At 43.7% G+C, this 21,899-nt stretch overlaps 1 protein-coding gene across 1 annotated transcript; it reads left to right on the top strand.

The window, feature by feature from the left end:
- Positions 1-20,236: 20,236 nt before the first annotated feature.
- On the top strand, positions 20,237-21,697 carry LOC124660302 (UDP-glycosyltransferase 73C5-like). Its single transcript, XM_047198114.1, has one exon. It carries the CDS (start codon positions 20,273-20,275, stop codon positions 21,695-21,697), a length of 1,425 nt encoding a protein of 474 aa, XP_047054070.1. The 5' UTR covers positions 20,237-20,272.
- Positions 21,698-21,899: the final 202 nt, after the last annotated feature.

Below are 21,899 nucleotides of genomic sequence, written 5' to 3'. Positions count from 1 at the left end.
CTTCACTTTCAGGGCGAGAAGTACCCTGGTTGTCATCATCGACAACGGTACGATCTTCGACTTCTCCACCCTCAGGAAGGGGAGGAAGAGAAGTCAGAGCAGGGTGATTCTGCAAAAAACAAAGAATGTCGACAAACAGTTATGCAAGAGAAGCTAGCAAGATAGTAGTCGACAAATACTAAAAATTCAAGGAGACAATATAGTAGTCAAAAAGAAAAATTACCTCGGGAATGGGATTGGTACTACTAAATGGCGTAATGCGACAAGCGGATGGAATAGCATCTTTCTTGTTCAGCGATGAGATCTTTCGGATCAGTTTCTCCAAATACTTCACAGGAAGGTCTTTGGAGAGTGATGCGCGTAGTTGACACGTCCGTTGGGAACCCCAAGAGGAAGGTGTGATGCGCTGATGGCGTGTAACTCACACGTTCGTTGGGAACCCCAAGAGGAAGGTATGATGCGCACAACAGCAAGTTTTCCCTCAGAAAGAAACCAAGGTTTATCGAACCAGGAGGAGCCAAGAAGCACGTTGAAGGTTGATGGCGGCGGAATGTAGTGCGGCGCAACACCAGGGATTCCGGCGCCAACGTGGAACCTGCACAACACAACCAAAGTACTTTGCCCCAACGAAACAGTGAGGTTGTCAATCTCACCGGCTTGCTGTAACAAAGGATTAGATGTATAGTGTGGATGATGATTGTTTGCGAGAAAACAGTAGAACAAGTATTACGGATTGTATTCGATGTAAAAGAATGGACCGGGGTCCACAGTTCACTAGAGGTGTCTCTCCCATAAGATAAATAGCATGTTGGGTGAACAAATTACGATCGGGCAATTGACAAATAGAGAGGGCATAACAATGCACATACATGATATGATGAATATTGTGAGATTTAATTGGGCATTACAACAAAGTACATAGACCGCTATCCAGCATGCATCTATGCCTAAAAAGTCCACCTTCGAGGTTATCATCCGAACCCCTTCCGGTATTAAGTTGCAAACAACGAGACAATTGCATTAAGTATGGTGCGTAATGTAATCAATAACTACATCCTCGGACATAGCATCAATGTTTTATCCCTAGTGGCAACGAGCACATCCACAACCTTAGAACTTTTCGTCACTTGTCCCAGATTTAATGGAGGCATGAACCCACTATCGAGCATAAGTACTCCCTCTTGGAGTTAAGAGTGAAAACTTGGCCGAGCCTCTACTAATAACGGAGAGCATGCAAGATCATAAACAACACATAGGTAATAGATTGATAATCAACATAACATAGTATTCTCTATCCATCGGATCCCGACAAACACAACATATAGAATTACAGATAGATGATCTTGATCATGTTAGGCAGCTCACAAGATCCGACAATGAAGCACATAAGGAGAAGACAACCATCTAGATATTGCTATGGACCCATAGTCCAGGGGTGAACTACTCACTCATCACTCCGGAGGCGACCATGGCGGTGAAGAGTCCTCCGGGAGATGAATCCCCTCTCCGGCAGGGTGCCGGAGGTGATCTCCGAGAATCCCCCGAGATGGGATTGGCGGCGGCGGCGTCTCGGTAAGGTTTTCCGTATCGTGGCTCTCGGTGCGGGGGTTTCGCGACGAAGACCTTAAGTAGGCGGAAGGGCGGAGTCGGAGGGGTCACGGGGGCCCCACACAACAGGGCCGCGCGGGCCCCTCCTGGGCCGCGCCGCCCTAGTGTGGCGGCGCCCGTGGCCCCACTTCGTCTTCTCTTCGGTCTTCCGGAAGCTTCGTGCAAAATAGGACCCCGGGCGTTGATTTCGTCCAATTCCGAGAATATTTCCTTTGTAGAATTTCTGAAACCAAAAACGACAGAAAACGACAAGCGGCTCTTCGGCATCTCGTTAATAGGTTAGTGCCGGAAAATGCATAAATACGACATATAATGTGTATAAAACATGTAGATATCATCAATAATGTGGCATGGAACATAAGAAATTATCGATACGTCGGAGACATATCGGCATCCCCAAGCTTAGTTCCTGCTCGTCCCGAGCGAGTAAACGATAACAAAGATAATTTCTGGAGTGACATGCCATCATAACCTTGATCATACTATTGTAAACATATGTAATGAATGCAGCGATCAAAACAATGGTAATGACATGAGTAAACAAATGAATCATAAAGCAAAGACTTTTCATGAATAGTACTTCAAGACAAGCATCAATAAGTCTTGCATAAGAGTTAACTCATAAAGCAATAAATCAAAGTAAAGGTATTGAAGCAACACAAAGGAAGATTAAGTTTCAGCGGTTGCTTTCAACTTGTAACATGTATATCTCATGGATAATTGTCAACATAGAGTAATATAACAAGTGCAATATGCAAGTATGTAGGAATCAATGCACGAGTTCACACAAGTGTTTGCTTCTTGAGGTGGAGAGAAATAGGTGAACTGACTCAACATAAAAGTAAAAGAAAGGTCCTTCAAAGAGGAAAGCATCGATTGCTATATTTGTGCTAGAGCTTTGATTTTGAAAACAAGAAACAATTTTTTCAACGGTAGTAATAAAGCATATGTATCATGTAAATTATATCTTACAAGTTGCAAGCCTCATGCATAGTATACTAATAGTGCCCGCACCTTGTCCTAATTAGCTTGAACTACCGGGATCATCGCAATACACATGTTTTAACCAAGTGTCACAAAGGGGTACCTCCATGCCGCCTGTACAAAGGTCTAAGGAGAAAGCTCGCATTTTGGATTTCTCGCTTTTGATTATTCTCAACTTAGACATCCATACCGGGACAACATGGACAACGAGATAATGGACTCCTCTTTAATGCATAAGCATGTAGCAACAATTAGTGTTCTCATATGAGATTGAGGATATATGTCCAAAGCTGAAACTTCCACCATGGTTCATGGCTTTAGTTAGCGGCCCAATGTTCTTCTCTAACAATATGCATGCTCTAACCATTAAAGTGGTAGATCTCCCTTACTTCGGACAAGACGGACATGCATAGCAACTCACATGATATTCAACAAAGAATAGTTGATGGCGTCCCCGAAGCATGGTTATCGCACAACAAGCAACTTAATAAGAGATAAAGTGCATAAGTACATATTCAATACCACAATAGTTTTTAGGCTATTTGTCCCATGAGCTATATATTGTAAAGGTAAAGAATGGAAATTTTAAAGGTAGCACTCAAGCAATTTACTTTGGAATGGCGGAGAAATACCATGTAGTAGGTAGGTATGGTGGACACAAATGGCATAGTGGTTGGCTCAAGGATTTTGGATGCATGAGAAGTATTCCCTCTCGATACAAGGTTTAGGCTAGCAAGGTTATTTGAAACAAACACAAGGATGAACCGGTGCAGCAAAACTCACATAAAAGACATATTGTAAACATTATAAGACTCTACACCGTCTTCCTTGTTGTTCAAAACTCAATACTAGAAATTATCTAGACTTTAGAGAGACCAAATATGCAAACCAAATATAGCAAGCTCTAGGTGTTTCTTCATTAATAGGGGTGCAAAGTATATGATGCAAGAGCTTAAACATGAGCACAACAATTGCCAAGTATCAAATTATTCAAGACTTTTTAGAATTACTACATGTAGCATTTCCCGATTCCAACCATATAACAATTTTAACGAAGAAGATTCAACCTTCGCCATGAATACTATGAGTAAAGCCTAAGGACATATTTGTCCATATGCAACAGCGGAGCGTGTCTCTCTCCCACACAGTGAATGCTAGGATCCATTTTATTCAAACAAAAACAAAAAAACAAAAACAAACCGATGCTCCAAGCAAAGCACATAAGATGTGATGGAATAAAAATATAGTTTCAGGGGAGGAACCTGATAATTTTGTCGATGAAGAAGGGGATGCCTTGGGTCCCCAAGCTTAGACGCTTGAGTCTTCTTAGAATATGCAGGGGTGAACCACCGGGGCATCCCCAAGCTTAGAGCTTTCACTCTCCTTGATCATATTGCATCATCCTCCTCTCTTGATCCTTGAAAACTTCCTCCACACCAAACTCGAAACAACTCATTAGAGGGTTAGTGTACAATAAAAATTAACATGTTCAGAGGTGACACAATCATTATTAACACTTCTGGACATTGCATAAAGCTACTGGACATTAATGGAACAAAGAAATTCATCCACCATAGCAAAAGAGGCAATACGAAATAAAAGGCAGAATCTGTCAAAACAGAACAGTCCGTAAAGATGGATTTTATCGAGGCACCAGACTTGCTCAAATGAAAATGCCCAAATTGAATGAAAGTTGCGTACATATCTGAGGATCACGCACGTAAATTGGCATATTTTTCTGAGCTACCTACGAGAGAGGCAGGTCGAAATTCGTGACAGCAAAGAAATCGTTTCTACGCAGCAATCCAAATCTAGTATGAACCTTACTATCAAAGACTTTACTTGGCACAACAATGCACAAAACTAAGATAAGGAGAGGTTGCTACAGTAGTAAACAACTTCCAAGGCTCAAATATAAAATAAAAATACTGTAGTAAAAACATGGGTTGTCTCCCATAAGCGCTTTTCTTTAACGCCTTTCAGCTAGGCGCAGAAAGTGTATATCAAGTGTTATCAAGAGATGAAGTATCAACATCATAACTTGTTCTAATAATAGAATCAAAAGGTAACTTCATTCTCTTTCTAGGGAAGTGTTCCATACCTTTCTTGAGAGGAAATTGATATTTAATATTACCTTCCTTCATGTCAATGATAGCTCCAACAGTTCGAAGAAAAGGTCTTCCCAATATAATGGGGCAAGATGCATTGCATTCAATATCCAAGACAACAAAATCAACGGGGACAAGGTTATTGTTAACGGTAATGCGAACATTATCAACTCTCCCCAAAGGTTTCTTTATAGCATTATCAACAAGATTAACATCCAAGTAACAATTTTTCAATGGTGGCAAGTCAAGCATATCATAAATTTTCTTAGGCATAACGGAAATACTTGCACCAAGATCACATAAAGCATTACAATCAAAGTTATTGACCTTCATCTTAATGATGGGCTCCCAACCATCCTCTAGCTTTCTAGGAATAGAAGTTTCAAGTTTTAGTTTCTCCTCTCTAGCTTTTATGAGAGCATTTGTAATATGTTTTGTAAAGGCCAAATTTATAGCACTATCGTTGGGACTCTTAGCAAGTTTTTGTAAGAACTTTATAACTTCAGAGATGTGGCAATCATCAAAATCCAAACCATTATGATCTACAGCAATGGGATCATCATCCCCAATGTTGGAAAAAATTTCAGCAGTTTTATCACAAGCAGTTTCAGCAGTTTTAGCAGTTTCAGGCAATTTTGCGCGCTTTGCACTAGGAGTAGAAACATTGCCAACACCAATTATTTTATCATTGATAGTAGGAGGTGCAGCAACATGTGAATCATTAACATTACTAGTGGTGGTGATAGTCCAAACTTTAGCTACATTACTCTCTTTAGCTAGTTTTTCATTTTCTTCTCCTTCCCACCTAGCATGCAATTCGGCCATCAATCTTATATTCTGATTAATTCTAACTTGGATGGCATTTGCTGTAGTAACAATTTTATTTTCAATATCCTCAGGTTTAGCAGTCATTTTATTGATTAAAGAAGATTGTGACGCAGACATGAATGAGATTCGGTTTTCAGCATTTGCAAGTTTAGTTTGCAACCCGAAATCTCCATATTCAGATTTTCAAGTTGATTTCCTATATTCTTCAACAAGGTAGATTGTTCATTCATAGTTTTAGTAAACAATTTGTTTTGCTCATATTGTGATTGCATAAAGTTCTTGGTGGATCTTTCAATTTCTAACATCTTTTCCTCATTAGGTGAAACATATCTACCATAAGAGTTACCATTAGCAGGATATGGCCTAGAATTTTGAGCAACCAATGAAGCTAACGGAACATTATTAGGATCAACATTAGTCCTATCATTCACAAGCATAGACATAATAGCATCAATCTTATCACTCAAGGAAGAGGTTTCTTCGACGAGAATTTACCTTCTTACCTTGTGGAGCTCTTTCCGTGTGCCATTCAGAGTAATTGATCATCATATTATCAAGGAGCTTTGTTGCTTCACCAAGAGTGATGGACATAAAGGTACCTCCAGCAGCTGAATCCAATAGGTTCCGCGAAGAGAAATTCAGTCCTGCATAAAAGGTTTGGATGATCATCCAAGTAGTCAGTCCATGGGTTGGGCAATTTTTAACCAAAGATTTCATTCTTTCCCAAGCTTGAGCAACATGTTCATTATCTAATTGCTTGAAATTCATAATGCTACTTCTCAAAGATATAATTTTAGCAGGGGGATAATATCTACCAATAAAAGCATCCTTGCATTTAGTCCATGAATCAATACTATTCTTAGGCAGAGATAGCAACCAATCTTTAGCTCTTCCTCTTAATGAGAAAGGAAACAATTTTAATTTTATAATGTCACCATCTACATCTTTATACTTTTGCATTTCACACAATTCAACAAAATTATTGAGATGGGCAGCAGCATCATCGAACTAACACCGGAAAATTGCTCTCTCATAACAAGATTCGAGTAAAGCAGGTTTAATTTCAAAGAATTCTCGCTGTAGTAGCAGGTGGAGCAATAGGTGTGCATAAGAAATCATTATTATTTGTGGTTGTGAAGTCACACAACTTAGTATTTTCAGGAGTGGCCATTTTAACAGTAGTAAATAAAGCAAACTAGATAAAATAAATGCAAGTAACTAATTTTTTTTTGTGTTTTTGATATAGAGTGCAAGATAGTAAATAAAGTAAAACTAGCAACTAATTTTTTTGTGTTTTGATATAAGTGCAGCGAACAAGAAAGTAAATAAAATAAAGCAAGACAAAAACAAAGTAAAGAGATTGGATTGTGGAGACTCCCCTTGCAGCGTGTCTTGATCTCCCCGGCAACGCCGCCAGAAAATATGCTTGATGGCGTGTAACTCACACGTTCGTTGGGAACCCAAAGAGGAAGGTATGATGCGCACAGCAGCAAGTTTTCCCTCAGAAAGAAACCAAGGTTTATCGAACCAGGAGGAGCCAAGAAGCACGTTGAAGGTTGATGGCAGCGGGATGTAGTGCGGCGCAACACCTGGGATTCCGGCGCCAACGTGGAACCTGCACAACACAACCAAAGTACTTTGCCCCAACGAAACAGTGAGGTTGTCAATCTCACCGGCTTGCTATAACAAAGGATTAGATGTATAGTGTGGATGATGATTGTTTGCAGAAAACAGTAGAACAAGTATTGCAGATTGTATTCGATGTAAAAGAATGCACCGGGGTCCACAGTTCACTAGAGGTGTCTCTCCCATAAGATAAATAGCATGTTGGGTGAACAAATTACAGTCGGGCAATTGACAAATAGAGAGGGCATAACAATGCACATACATGATATGATGAATATTGTGAGATTTAATTGGGCATTACGACAAAGTACATAGACCGCTATCCAGCATGCATCTATGCCTAGAAAGTCCACCTTGAGGTTATCATCCGAACCCCTTCCAGTATTAAGTTGCAAACAACAGACAATTGCATTAAGTATGGTGCGTAATGTAATCAATAACTACATCCTCGGATATAGCATCAATGTTTTATCCCTAGTGGCAACAGACACATCCACAACCTTAGAACTTTCGTCATCACTGTCCCAGATTTAATGGAGGCATGAACCCACTATCGAGCATAAGTACTCCCTCTTGGAGTTAAGAGTAAAAACTTGGCCGAGCCTCTACTAATAACGGAGAGCATGCAAGATCATAAACAACACATAGGTAATAGATTGATAATCAACATAACATAGTATTCTCTATCCATCGGATCCCGACAAACACAACATATAGAATTACAGATAGATGATCTTGATCATGTTAGGCAGCTCACAAGATCCGACAATGAAGCACATAAGGAGAAGACAACCATCTAGCTGCTGCTATGGACCCATAGTCCAGGGGTGCTCACTCATCACTCCGGAGGCGACCATGGCGGTGAAGAGTCCTCCGGGAGATGAATCCCCTCTCCGGCAGGGTGCCGGAGGTGATCTCCAGAATCCCCCGAGATGGGATTGGCGGCGGCGGCATCTCGGTAAGGTTTTCCGTATTGTGGCTCTCGGTACTGGGGGTTTCGCGACGAAGACCTTAAGTAGGCGGAAGGGCGGAGTCGGAGGGTCACGGGGGCCCCACACGGCGAGGCCGCGCGGGGCCCTCCCGGGCCGCGCCGCCCTAGTGTGGCGGCGCCCCGTGGCCCCACTTCGTCTTCTCTTCGGTCTTACGCAAGCTTCGTGGCAAAATAAGACCACGGGCGTTGATTTCGTCCAATTCCGAGAATATTTCCTTTGTAGGATTTACTGAAACCAAAAACAGCGAAAACAACGAATCGGCTCTTCGGCATCTCGTTAATAGGTTAGTGCCGGAAAATGCATAAATACGACATATAATGTGTATAAAACATGTAGATATCATCAATAATGTGGCATGGAACATAAGAAATTATCGATACGTCGGAGACGTATCATGCGCACAGCAGCAAGTTTTCCCTCAATAAGAAACCAAGGTTTATCGAACCAGTAGGAGCCAAGAAGCACGTTGAAGGTTGTTGGTGGCGGAGTGTAGTGCGGCGCAACACCAGGGATTCCGGCGCCAACGTGGAACCTGCACAACACAATCACGGAACTTTGCCCCAACGTAACGAGTGAGGTTGTCAATCTCACCGGCTTGTCGTAAACAAAGGATTAGATGTATAGTGTGGATGATGATGGTTGTTTGTGAAGAACAGTAAAGAACAATTGCGGTAGATTGTATTTCGGATGTAAAGAATAGGACCGGGGTCCACAGATCACTAGTGGTGTCTCTCCCATAAGATAAGCAGATGTTGGGTGAACAAATTACAGTTGGGCAATTGACGAATAAAGAAGGCATAACAATGCACATACATATATCATGATGAGTACTATGAGATCTAATCAGGGCATTACGACAAAGTACACAGACCGCTATCCAGCATGCATCTGTGCCTAAAAAGTCCACCTTCAGGTTATCATCCGAACCCCTTCCAGTATTAAGTTGTAAACAACAGACAATTGCATTAAGTATGGTGCGTAATGTAATCAACACAAATATCCTTAGACAAAGTATCGATGCTTTATCCCTAGTGGCAACAGCACATCCACAACCTTAGAACTTTCCATTCTTGTCCCGGATTTAATGGAGGCATGAACCCACTATCGAGCATAAATACCCCCTCTTGGAGTCACAAGTATCAACTTGGCCAGAGCCTCTACTAGCAACGGAGAGCATGCAAGAACATAAATAACATATATGATAGATTGATAATCAACTTGACATAGTATTCAATATTCATCGGATCCCAACAAACACAACATGAAGAATTACAGATAGATGATCTTGATCATGATAGGCAGCTCACAAGATCTAACATGATAGCATAATGAGGAGAAGACAACCATCTAGCTACTGCTATGGACCCATAGTCCAGGGGTGGACTACTCACACATCGATCCGGAGGCGATCATGGCGATGAAGAGACCTCCGGGAGATGATTCCCCTCTCCGGCGGGGTGCCGGAGGCGATCTCCCGAATCCCCGAGATGGGATTGGCGGCGGCGGCGTCTGCGGAAGGTTTTCCGTATCGTGGCTCTCGGTGCGGGGGTTTCGCGACGAAGGCTTTAAGTAGGCGGAAGGGCGGGTCGGGGAGGCGTCACGGGGGCACCACACAACAGGCCGGCGCGGCCGGGGCCCAGGCCGCGCCGCCTTGTTGTGTCGTCGCCCCGTGGCCCCACTTCGTGACTCCTTCGGTCTTCTGGAAGCTTCGTGTAAAAATAGGACCCTGGGCGTTGATTTCGTCCAATTCCGAGAATATTTCCTTACTAGGATTTCTGAAACCAAAAACAGCAGAAAACAACAACTGGCTCTTCGGCATCTCGTCAATAGGTTAGTGCCGGAAAATGCATAATAATGACATATAATGTGTATAAAACATGTGAGTATCATCATAAAAGTAGCATGGAACATAAGAAATTATAGATACGTTTGGGACGTATCAAGCATCCCCAAGCTTAGTTCCTACTCGCCCTCGAGTAGGTAAACGATAACAAAGATAATTTCTGAAGTGACATGCTATCATAATCTTGATCATACTATTGTAAATCATATGAGATGAATGCAGCGATTCGAAGCAATGATAAAGATAATGAGTAAACAAATGAATCATATAGCAAAGACTTTTCGTGAATAATACTTTCAAGACAAGCATCAAATAAGACTTGCATAAGAGTTACTCATAAAGCAATAAATTCGAAGTAAAGGTATTGAAGCAACACAAAGGAAGATAAAGTTTCAGCGGTTGCTTTCAACTTCAACATATATATCTCATGGATAATTGTCAACACAAAGCAATATAACAAGTGCAATAAGTAAACATGTAAGAATCAATGCACACGGTTGATACAAGTGTTTGCTTACGGGATAGAAAGAATAGGCAAACTGACTCAACAATAAAGTAAAAGATAGGCCCTTCGCAGAGGGAAGCATTGATTACTATATTTGTGCTAGAGCTTTTCATTTTGAAAACAGGAAACAATTTTGTCAACGGTAGTAATAAAGCATATGTGTTATGTATAAGACATCTTATAAGTTGCAAGTCTCATGCATAGTATACCAATAGTGCTCGCACCTTGTCCTAATTATCTTGGATTAACACGGATTATCATTGCATAGCATATGTTTCAACCAAGTGTCACAAAGGGGTACCTCTATGCCGCTCGTACAAAGGTCTAAGGAGAAAGCTCGCATTGGATTTCTCGCTTTTGATTATTCTCAACTTAGACATCCATACCGGGACAACATAGACAACGAGATAATGGACTCCTCTTTAATGCATAAGCATTCAACAACAATTAATATTCTCATAAGAGATTGAGGATTAGTTGTCCACATCTGAAACTTCCACCATGAATCATGGCTTTAGTTAGCGGCCCAATGTTCTTCTCTAACAGTATGCATACTCAAACCATATGATCATGAAAATCGCCCTTACTTCAGACAAGACGAACATGCATAGCAACTCACATGATATTCAACAAAGGTAAAAGTTGATGGCGTCCCCAGAAACATGGTTACCGCTCAACAAGCAACTTATTAAGAAATAAAACACATAAGTACATATTCTTCACCACAATAGTTTTTAAGCTATTTTTCCCATGAGCTATGTATTGCAAAGACTAAGAATAGAAATTTTAAAGATAGCACTCAAGTAATGTACTTTGGAATGGCGGAGAAATACCATGTGGTAGGTAGGTACGGTGGACACAAATGGCATAGTTTTTGGCTCAAGGATTTGGATGCACGAGAAGAATTCCTCTCAATACAAGGCTAGGCTAGCAAGGTTGTTTGAAGCAAACTCAAGTATAAAAGGTGCAGCAAAGCTCACATATGAACATATTGTAACTATTATAAGACTTTATATTGTCTCCTTGTTGTTCAAACACCTCAACCAGAAAATATCTAGACTCTAGAGATCAATCATGCAAACCAAATTTTAACAAGCTCTATGTAGTTATTCATTAATGAGTACAAGGTACATGATGCAAGATCTTAAACAAGATCTATATGAGCACAACAATTGCCAAGTATCACATTATTCAAGACATTAAACCATTTACCACATGCGGCATTTTCCGTTTCCAACCATATAACAATGAATGAAATAGTCCAACTTTCGCAATGAACATTAAAGATAAAGCTAAGAACATATTTGTTCATACGAAACAGCGGAGCGTGTCTCTCTCCCAAACAAAGAATGCTAGGATCCGATTTTATTCAAACAAAAACAAAAATAAAAACAAACGAGACGCTCCAAGTAAAGCACATAAGATGTGACGGAATAAAAATATAGTTTCACTAGAGGAACCTGATAAGTTGTCGATGAAGAAGGGATGCCTTGGGCATTCCCAAGCTTAGACGCTTGAGTCTTCTTAAAATATGCAGGGATGAACCACGGGGGCATCCCCAAGCTTTGACTTTTCACTCTTCTTGATCATATTGTATCATCCTCCTCTCTTGACCCTTGAAAACTTCCTCCACACCAAACTCGAAACAAACTCATTAGAGGTTCAGTGCATAATTCATATATTCAGAGGTGACATAATCATTATTAACACTTCTGGACATTGCACAAAGCTACTGAAAGTTAGAACAAAGAAATCCATCAAACATAGCAAAACAGGCAATGCGAAATAAAAGGCAGAATCTGTCAAGACAGAACAGTTCGTAAAGACGAATTTTAAAGTGGCACCAGACTTGCTCAGATGAAAATTCCTAAATTGAATGAAAGTTGCGTACATATCTGAGGATCACGCACGTAAATTGGCAGATTTTTTTAAATTTTTCTACATAGACTACTGCTCAAATTCGTGACAGCAAGAAATCTGTTCCTGCGCAGTAATCCAAATCTAGTATTGGCTTTACTATCAAAGACTTTACTTGGCACAACAATGCATTAAAATAAAGATAAGGAGAGGTTGCTACAGTAGTAACAACTTCCAAGACTCAAATATAAAATAAAGTACGAAGTAAAATAATGGGTTGTCTCCCATAAGCGCTTTTCTTAACGCCTTTCAGCTAGGCGCAGAAAGTGTGTATCAAGTATTATCAAGAGGTGAAGCATCAACATCAATAGATATCTTAGATGCTCCCCCATCCGTAGTGGTGCTAAGGGCTTTGTCAATTTTAGGCCTATAATAGTTTTTTGGCTTAGGCACTTTAGAGACATACATAAACTTTTGCTCCTTACCCACATAAGCTTTCTCCTTAAACTTAAGAGAAGAAAAAGTTGAACCCAAGGTTCCCATAGCTTCTTCAAGTTCACTAATCCTATGGGTTCGATTATCATGAGTAGCACAAGTTTCTAAAACAGCAATTCTCTCATTAATTCCACCTAGAGATTTATCAAGTTTATCAGTGCTTTTAAGTAATATTCCCAATTTAGTCTCAGTACTTGGAAGATCTTTCTCTATGGCCTCCAACTTTTTCATGACATCTTCAAGAGAGATTTCAGTTTTAGCTTCATTAACAGGTGGTATTCCAACTAGACTCTCAATAATGCAACTAGCTTCTAAAGCAGGAGTGTCTAGGAAATTACCTCCCGCAAGAGTATCAAGAACATACCTATTCCAACTAGAGATACCAACATAAAAGTTCCTAAGTAGTATAATAGTGGAGTGTTTCTTAATGCACCTATGATGAGCATCGCTAATTCTATACCAAGCATCTTTAAAACTTTCTCCCCCTTGTTGCTTAAAGGAACGAACTTCAACTTCCGGATTACTCATTTTTAGCAGTGGTAAATAAAGCAAACTAAATAAAGTAAATGCAAGTAACTAATTTTTTTGTGTTTTCGATATAGAGAACAAGACAGTAAATAAAGTAAAGCTAGCAACTAATTTTTTTGTGTGTTTTTGATATAGAGAGCAAACAAAGCAGTAAATAAAGTAAAGCAAGACAAAAACAAAGTAAAGAGATTGGAAGTGGAGACTCCCCTTGCAGCGTGTCTTGATCTCCCCGGCAACGGCGCCAGAAAACAGTCTTGATGCGCGTAGTTGACACGTCCGTTGGGAACCCCAAGAGGAAGGTGTGATGCGCACATCAGCAAGTTTTCTCTCAGTAAGAAACCAAGGTTTATCGAACCAGTAGGAGCCAAGAAGCACGTTGAAGGTTGTTGGTGGCGGAGTGTAGTGCGGCGCAACACCAGGGATTCCGGCGCCAACGTGGAACCTGCACAACACAATCACAGAACTTTGCCCCAACGTAACAGTGAGGTTGTCAATCTCACCGGCTTGTTGTAAACAAAGGATTAGATGTATAGTGTGGATGATGATGGTTGTTTGCGAAGAACAGTAAAGAACAATTGCAGTAGATTGTATTTCAGATGTAAAGAATAGGACCGGGGTCCACAGATCACTAGTGGTGTCTCTCCCATAAGATAAGCAGATGTTGGGTGAACAAATTACAGTTGGGCAATTGACAAATAAAGAAGGAATAACAATGCACATACATATATCATGATGATTACTATGAGATCTAATCAGGGCATTACGACAAAGTACACAGACCGCTATCCAGCATGCATCTGTGCCTAAAAAGTCCACCTTCAGGTTATCATCCGAACCCCTTCCAGTATTAAGTTGTAAACAACAGACAATTGCATTAAGTATGGTGCGTAATGTAATCAACACAAATATCCTTAGACAAAGCATCGATGTTTTATCCCTAGTGGCAATAGCACATCCACAACCTTAGAACTTTCTGTCACTGTCCCAGATTTAATGGAGGCATGAACCCACTATCGAGCCTAAATACCCCCTCTTGGAGTCACAAGTATCAACTTGGCCAGAGCCTCTACTAGCAACGGAGAGCATGCAAGAACATAAATAACATATATGATAGATTGATAATCAACTTGACATAGTATTCAATATTCATCGGATCCCAACAAACACAACATGAAGAATTACAGATAGATGATCTTGATCATGATAGGCAGCTCACAAGATCTAACATGATAGCACAATGAGGAGAAGACAACCATCTAGATACTGCTATGGACCCATAGTCCAGGGGTGGACTACTCACACATCGATCCGGAGGCGATCATGGCGATGAAGAGACCTCCGGGAGATGATTCCCCTCTCCGGCGAGGTGCCGGAGGCGATCTCCCGAACCCCCGAGATGGGATTGGCGGCGGCGGCGTCTCTGGAAGGTTTTCCGTATCGTGGCTCTCGGTACTGGGGGTTTCGCGACGAAGGCTTTAAGTAGGCGGAAGGGCAGGTCAGGAGGCGTCACGGGGGCCCCACACAACAGGCCGGCGCGGCCAGGGCCCAGGCCGCGCCGCCTTGTTGTGTCGTCGCCCCGTGGCCCCACTTCGTGACTCCTTCGGTCTTCTGGAAGCTTCGTGTAAAAATAGGACCCTGGGCGTTGATTTCGACCAATTCCGAGAATATTTCCTAACTAGGATTTCTGAAACAAAAAACAGCAGAAAACAGCAACTGGCTCTTCGGCATCTCGTCAATAGGTTAGTGCCGGAAAATGCATAATAATGACATATAATGTGTATAAAACATGTGAGTGTCATCATAAAAGTAGCATGGAACATAAGAAATTATAGATACGTTTGGGACGTATCAGAGAGCCAGTCGACGTCTTCTTCACCAGCGTACATCCAAAGGGGATTTTGGCGAGCTTGGAGAGGCTGCACTCTAATCCTAAGGAAATAGGCTGTGATCTGAATACCCGACAGTTCTTTACCACGAGTGTTCTGGAGCTGGTGAATGCGAGTCATCAGCGCCTCTGTCGCCAATTTCTCATCTTCAGTAGCTTCAGCATCCCAGGAACGGCGGCGAAGGATTTTGGCTCCTCCATCGAAAGGGGCAATATTGAACTCCACTGAATCGGAGCTTTCTTCGTGCACATACAGCCATTTTTTCCGCCAACCTTGGACGGAGTCGGGGAATTTGACGTTGAAATATTCGACGTCAGAACGAACACAGATGACAACACCGCCAATGTTGTAGGCGACGCTGTGGGATCCATTACGGCGGAGGCAGAAGATACGCTTCCACAGAGCCCAATTAGGTTGGACTCCGAGGAAGCACTCACATAGTGTGATAAAAATCGACACGTGGAGGATGGAATTGGGCGTCAGCTGATGCAGCTGAAGCCCATAGACAAAAAGAAGACCTCGAAGAAACTCGTGGATAGGGGGAGAAAGGCCACGGATGAGATGGTCAACGAAACCGACCCGGTACTCCATTGGAGGCGATGGATAGCTCTCCTCCTTGGGGAAGCGCAGCGCGTTCTCCTTCTTGGTGAACCCCGAGCTTCTTCGACAGGTTCATATCTTGGTTGGAGATCTTGGATCTCTCCCATTCCGAGATCTTCGGCGGCCATCTTGGATTCCGGAGTGTTGTGCCCGGTCGGCGCGCGCGAGGTGGCATCAATGAGCGTGGAGGAGAAAGATGCGAGCGTGGTTGAGCGCGAGGAGGCAATGGGCGCGGTGGAGGATTTTTGCGAGAGGAAGAACAGAGGCGCGATGCGAGCGAAAGTATTGGCGGAGGAAGACGATGACCTTAAATAGAGGTGCGGTGAAACGACGCACCGTTGGATGAGGAGATTGCGGGATAGATGGTGTACATGTGGACAAGGGGTAAAAAGTAATTTCGTGATGTGGAGAAAATACAGGAGCTACAGTACGTGCGACAGGAAAAGTGGAGGACGTGTGTCCCCCACTTGCACGACGTGTCAATTTGCTGAGAAATTTGGGCCTACAAGTCAGAGAAAGAGCAGTTCTCGCGTTTTCCCGATGCAGCGGTCGTGGCTATCATCAGCAATGATGTCACCTTGGCAAGAGAAAAATTCGGCTAAGCAGCTTCATCATAATGGCGACAGCAGAAGATTGTTGATTATTTCGAGAGCCTTTGATCAAATACAAGTTTTTGATCAAATGCTCGGGGACTACTTTGGAATAATGAAAAACTTCGAGAGTGATAAAATAGAAATGGCGAGAGCCTATGATCAAATACAAGCATTTGTTCATAGCCTCGGGGGCTACTCCCATCGGGAGCGCTGTTCGCGCACCCGATAGATATAAAAAATTCGAAAAAGAAGGAAAATATAGCAACGTAAGGCGTTGAGCCTACACCCAAGCACAAGTCCTTGGCTGTAGCCTCGGAGGCTACTCCCATCGGGAACGCTGTTCGCGTGCCCGATGAAATTATAAAGAAAAGAGGATAAGAAGAAAGTGTGAGCATATTTCGAGTTATAGTAAATAACTCTACATATACTCCCATCGGGAGAGCAATATAAGTCATCCGTTGACTCAATAAAATGTGCTATTCCATCAGCCGAAAAAGCACTCGACAATATACTCTCAGAGCGCCAAAGTTGCGAATAATCTCTGAATGCCGCAAAACTTTGCGAAGGTAAGACCCCAGATCCGTTCTGAGTGGCGTGCGCCATCTCTGACGTCGGTTTGCTACTTTTTTCCGTATCAACAGATACGAAGAAAAATCCTAACGGACGCGTTAGGTACCCGATAAAATATGACTGGGACTCGACAGAATGGTAAGACCTTAAGCGGCACTCGTCGAAGTTTACACCAGTATCCCGAGATCATGTCCAGGGACGTGATCTTGAAGTAGGTTTTTGCGGATTGCCACTAGAGCAGTTAACTAGTACCTGATCCGTCAGATGAACTAGCCCCAACTACCATTATCCCTGTACAATATATAATTTCGTATCCAAAGATATGTGATAAAGTTCCGAGTTATTGAACGAATATAAAGTTGGAGATTTTCCCTGACTCTGCGATTCAAGCAAAATCTCGGGGGCTACTAACATAGGCATCCCCAATGGACCTGCAGAAGATGGTACCCGGGGTTTACTAAAGGCCCACGACCCGAAGGATAAGGAGAGTCGGAAGCCCAAATTGTTATTAAGGAAAGCTAGAGTTGTATTAGGAAGCATTATTTGTAATCTTGCGGGATGGGTTAGAAACCCTCCCGGACTCTGTAAACTTGTATATCACGAATCCCTCGGCTCCGCCTCCTATATAAGGGGGGAGTCGAGGGACAAAGAGAGGATCGAATCATTGACTCACAAACCCTAGTTTTCATATCGTCGAGTACTTTTCGGCTGAAACCTTCGAGATCTACTTGCCCTCTACTTCCAGCTAAAACCCTAATCTACAACCCGTAGGCATTTATAAGTTAATCCCTTGTCAGTGACTCAAGTGTTATATCAAACTCTCGAAAATATGTTTAGTTCTACCTTCTATCCTCTTCAAGCAACCTGTTAAGTAAATGAAACAGTTTTATCTACCCAAGTCTCTCAAAGTGTTTGTTAAACACAACGGTATGTGTAAGTAATAGAAAAAACTTAAATAAATAAGGCAAGTAAAATGAACAATAAATTTTTGTATTTTCGAAATAATAAAGTGCCAAAATAAAAAAATGCAAGTAAAGTAAATATAAAGGTGTTTACTATAGTTTGAATGGACCGGGGTCATGGTTTCACTTGATCCCCCTCTCATAAACATGGTGGCATAGATAAAACACTAAAAACAAGCAACAAGTGATAGAAATTAATATTGTGTAATTGATAAACATTCATATGGATTGTTGAAAAATATGCTCTAGAGCAATAATGAAGTTTGTTATTATCATATTTCTAGTTCATGGTATAAGTTTATATTCCATGCTAGAATTGTATTAACCGAAAACATAATACATGTGTGGTTTGGTAAACAACACTGAGTCCCTAACAAGCATCTACTAGGTTATATCGTTGATTAATGATGGTTATGGTTTCCTAATCATGGACATGAGATGTCGATTAATAACGAGGTCACATCATTAGGAGAATGATGTGATGGACAAACCCAATTTAACAAAGCAACAAGATCAAGTCACCATGTTTAAATTGCCTAAGCTGATTTTAAATATCAAATAACTTATTCTTAGACATGAGATTATGTTACTCTTGTACATTGAAAGAATACTTTGGGGCATCAACCGTTATTCCGTAACAGGGGATCATAAATGTGTCTTTTAGGTACTTGCAAAGATGCCTATCGAGTTACATGACTCAAGAGTGGGATTTTTCCATCCATGTGATGGAAAGATCTTCTCCGGGCCCTCTCAGTAATATAATATTCAAAGAGCTTGCAAGCAAGTGAATAATGAGTTAGTCACAGGGATGTTATGTTATGTATGAGTAAAGAGTGCTTGCAGGTAAAGATATTGAACTAGGTATGGTGATATTGATGATCTATTCTCGGTCAAGTAATATATCGAGAGACAAAGGGATTTGGATACTTGGTTATTTGAATCCGTGACATGGTGGTTCAATCGATAGGGATCTTTGTTGAATACATGGGATTCATTGCGTACATTTGGATCTTGCTAATGATTATTGACCGGAGAGGTCTCTCAATCATGTCCACACATTTTCGAACTCGTATGGTCACACACTTACCGTTAGATATTGCTAGGGTAGAAATGAGAAATGGATAATGGTGAAGGCCGAAGTTTGTTCGGAGTCTAGGGTGAGATATAGGACATCACGAGGAGGTTCGAAATGGTCCAAATAATGGGATTATATAAGGGAAGTTATTTTTAGGGTTTTGTAAAAAGTTTGGAATTTCCCGGTATTGTATCAGAATGTTCTAGAAAGGGGCCAACTTGTTCCGGGGAGGGAGACATGGACCAAGGGGGTGCGGCTACGTACCCGGACACACCAAAAGGGAAACCCTAGGGAGGGGCCACCAAAATTTGTGGGGGGGAGGGGGGAGAGATCTTCCCCCCTCCTTGGTCGTCGCCCCACCATCTTGGAGGAGAGGCAAGGCTGCACCCACCCCTGCCCCTATATAGAGGGCCGGGGAACTAGCCACCTCCCTCCAAAACCCTAGCCGCCCCCTCTCCCTTCCTCCTCTCCGCCGCTGCCCTGGCTTAGGCGAAAACGGAATACTTCACCACCATACCTTGTGCTGCTAGATCCAATCTCATCTACCTCACTTCCCCTTTTTTGGATCAAGAAGGAGGTGACGCCATTAAGTTGTATGTGTGCACATTTCAAAGGCACTGCTCATTGCGGTGTTGATCGGATTGGATCACATGGAGTACATCTTCATCAACCACGTTTTAAACATTTTCACTTAGCAATCCATAGCAACAGATTACTATCTAAGAAATCACCACCAAGATGCACTGTCACCATACATGCTTAATAGTATCTGAGGCTAACCTGTAGTTTATGCAACTCATGGGATGTTCCTCGGTATAACGCACACCTGTCGGATAGACTGAACCCTGATGCGCCATATATAACGTCAGTAGAGAGTAGTGACCAGCTCGCAGTCACTCTCCCTGCTTCTAGCTGCTAGCCTCGACACATAATCGACAAACGCAACAACCGAAAATTCTATGAAGACGCGGTCTACCTCGGCATCTGCTGGTACCATGCATGCCGGCGCCGGCCAGGATGGCCGCAGCCCACAGGCATTCGTCGCATTCAAACACAGTCTTCTTTTAAGACAGCAGGGTAGCAAGACATCGCCACAAGCATCAGTGCCTCCCTACCTCGTACCAGTCTGGCCTGCAGAGGATGGCACCAAACGGCCGGGGGAACGATGGCATCGGCAGCGCTGCCAAGGCGCACTTCGTGTTTGTCCCTCTGATGTACCAGGGGCACGTCATCCCGGCGGTGGACACCGCGCTGCTGCTGGCTACCCACGGCGCGCTCGCCAGCGTCGTGGCAACGCCGTACAATGCGGCGCGCATCCGCCCGACGATCGACTTCGCCAGGCAGTCCGGCCTACCGATCCGGCTCGTGGAGCTCCCGCTCGACTGCGCCGCCGTGGGCCTACCCGACGGAGCCGACGACGTCGACAAGATCCCGGCGGAACTCCACGCGAACTACTTCAGCGCGCTGGAGCTCCTCGCGGCGCCGCTCGAGCGCCACCTCCGCGCGCACCCGCCGTACCCGACGTGCATCGTGTCCGACTTCTGCCACGCGTGGACCGTGAGTGTCGCCGCGAACCTCCATGTCCCGCGGCTCAGCTTCTTCAGCATGTGCGCGTTCTGCCTCCTGTGCCAGCACAACCTGGAGAGGTTCAACACGTACGACGGCGTAACCGACGACAACGAGACGGTGGTCGTGCCGGGCGTGGAGAGGAGGATCGAGGTGACGAGGGCCCAGGCCCCTGGGTTCTTCCGTTCTCCTGGGTTCGACCACCTAGCCGACGGCGTCGAGCGCGCACAGGCCCAGGCCGACGGCGTCGTCATGAACTCCTTCCTGGAGATGGAGCCGGAGTACGTCGCCGGGTACGTGGCCGCCAGGAAGATGAAGGTGTGGACCATCGGCCCTGTCTCGCTGTACCACCGGCACGCCGCCACGCTGGCGGCGAGAGGGAACACCACCACCGCCGTTGCTTCCGACGAGTGCGTCCGGTGGCTGGACGACAAGGAGGCCAGGTCCGTCGTGTACGTGAGCTTCGGGAGCATCGTGCACGCGGACCCGAAGCAGTTGGTGGAGCTCGGGCTCGGGCTCGAGGCGTCGGGACACCCGTTCGTCTGGGTCCTGAAGAACCCTGGATACTACGGCGATGAGGTGCGCGAGTTCCTCGGGGGCCTCGAGGAGCGCGTCGCCGGGCGCGGCATGCTGATCAGAGGGTGGGCGCCGCAGGTGCTGATCCTGAACCACGCGGCGGTGGGCGGCTTCGTGACGCACTGCGGGTGGAACTCCACGCTGGAGGCGATCGCGGCCGGGCTGCCCCTGGTTACGTGGCCTCACTTCTCGGACCAGTTCTGGAACGAGAAGCTGGTCGTGGAGGTGCTCGGGATCGGCGTCAGCATCGGGGTCAAGGAGCCGGTGGTGTGGCAGGTAGTGGAGAAGGAGATCGTGGTGGGGAGAGAGGTGGTGGAGGAGGCGGTGAGGAGCATCATGGATGGAGGAGGTGAGGGGGAGGAGAGGAGGAGGAAGGCACTGGCGCTGTCGGAGAAGGCAAGGGCGGCCGTGCAGGAGGGCGGGTCGTCGCTTGCTAACCTTCTTGATTTGATCAAGCGTTTCGAGGTGGACGCGGGAGCTCGCACGACTGAATGAGCTTCGCAGTTCAATCTTCGTTTGACGAACACAGTTCAGTTTTCTGAAGATTCACCTTTTCTTGAACAGAAATTCACGCGTAATCTTGTTTTAATTTATGCATGCCCAATAGAATGACATAGTATCTCATTTCCGTTGGAGGTAAAAATGATCATAAATATTTTCATATCAATTCGCTGGAATTTAAATGCTTACCAATATA

The sequence above is a fragment of the Lolium rigidum genome, chromosome 6 (assembly GCF_022539505.1).
Source record: "Lolium rigidum isolate FL_2022 chromosome 6, APGP_CSIRO_Lrig_0.1, whole genome shotgun sequence".
Lineage (NCBI taxonomy): Eukaryota > Viridiplantae > Streptophyta > Magnoliopsida > Poales > Poaceae > Lolium > Lolium rigidum.
This window is presented reverse-complemented; position numbering and strand designations above follow the sequence as displayed.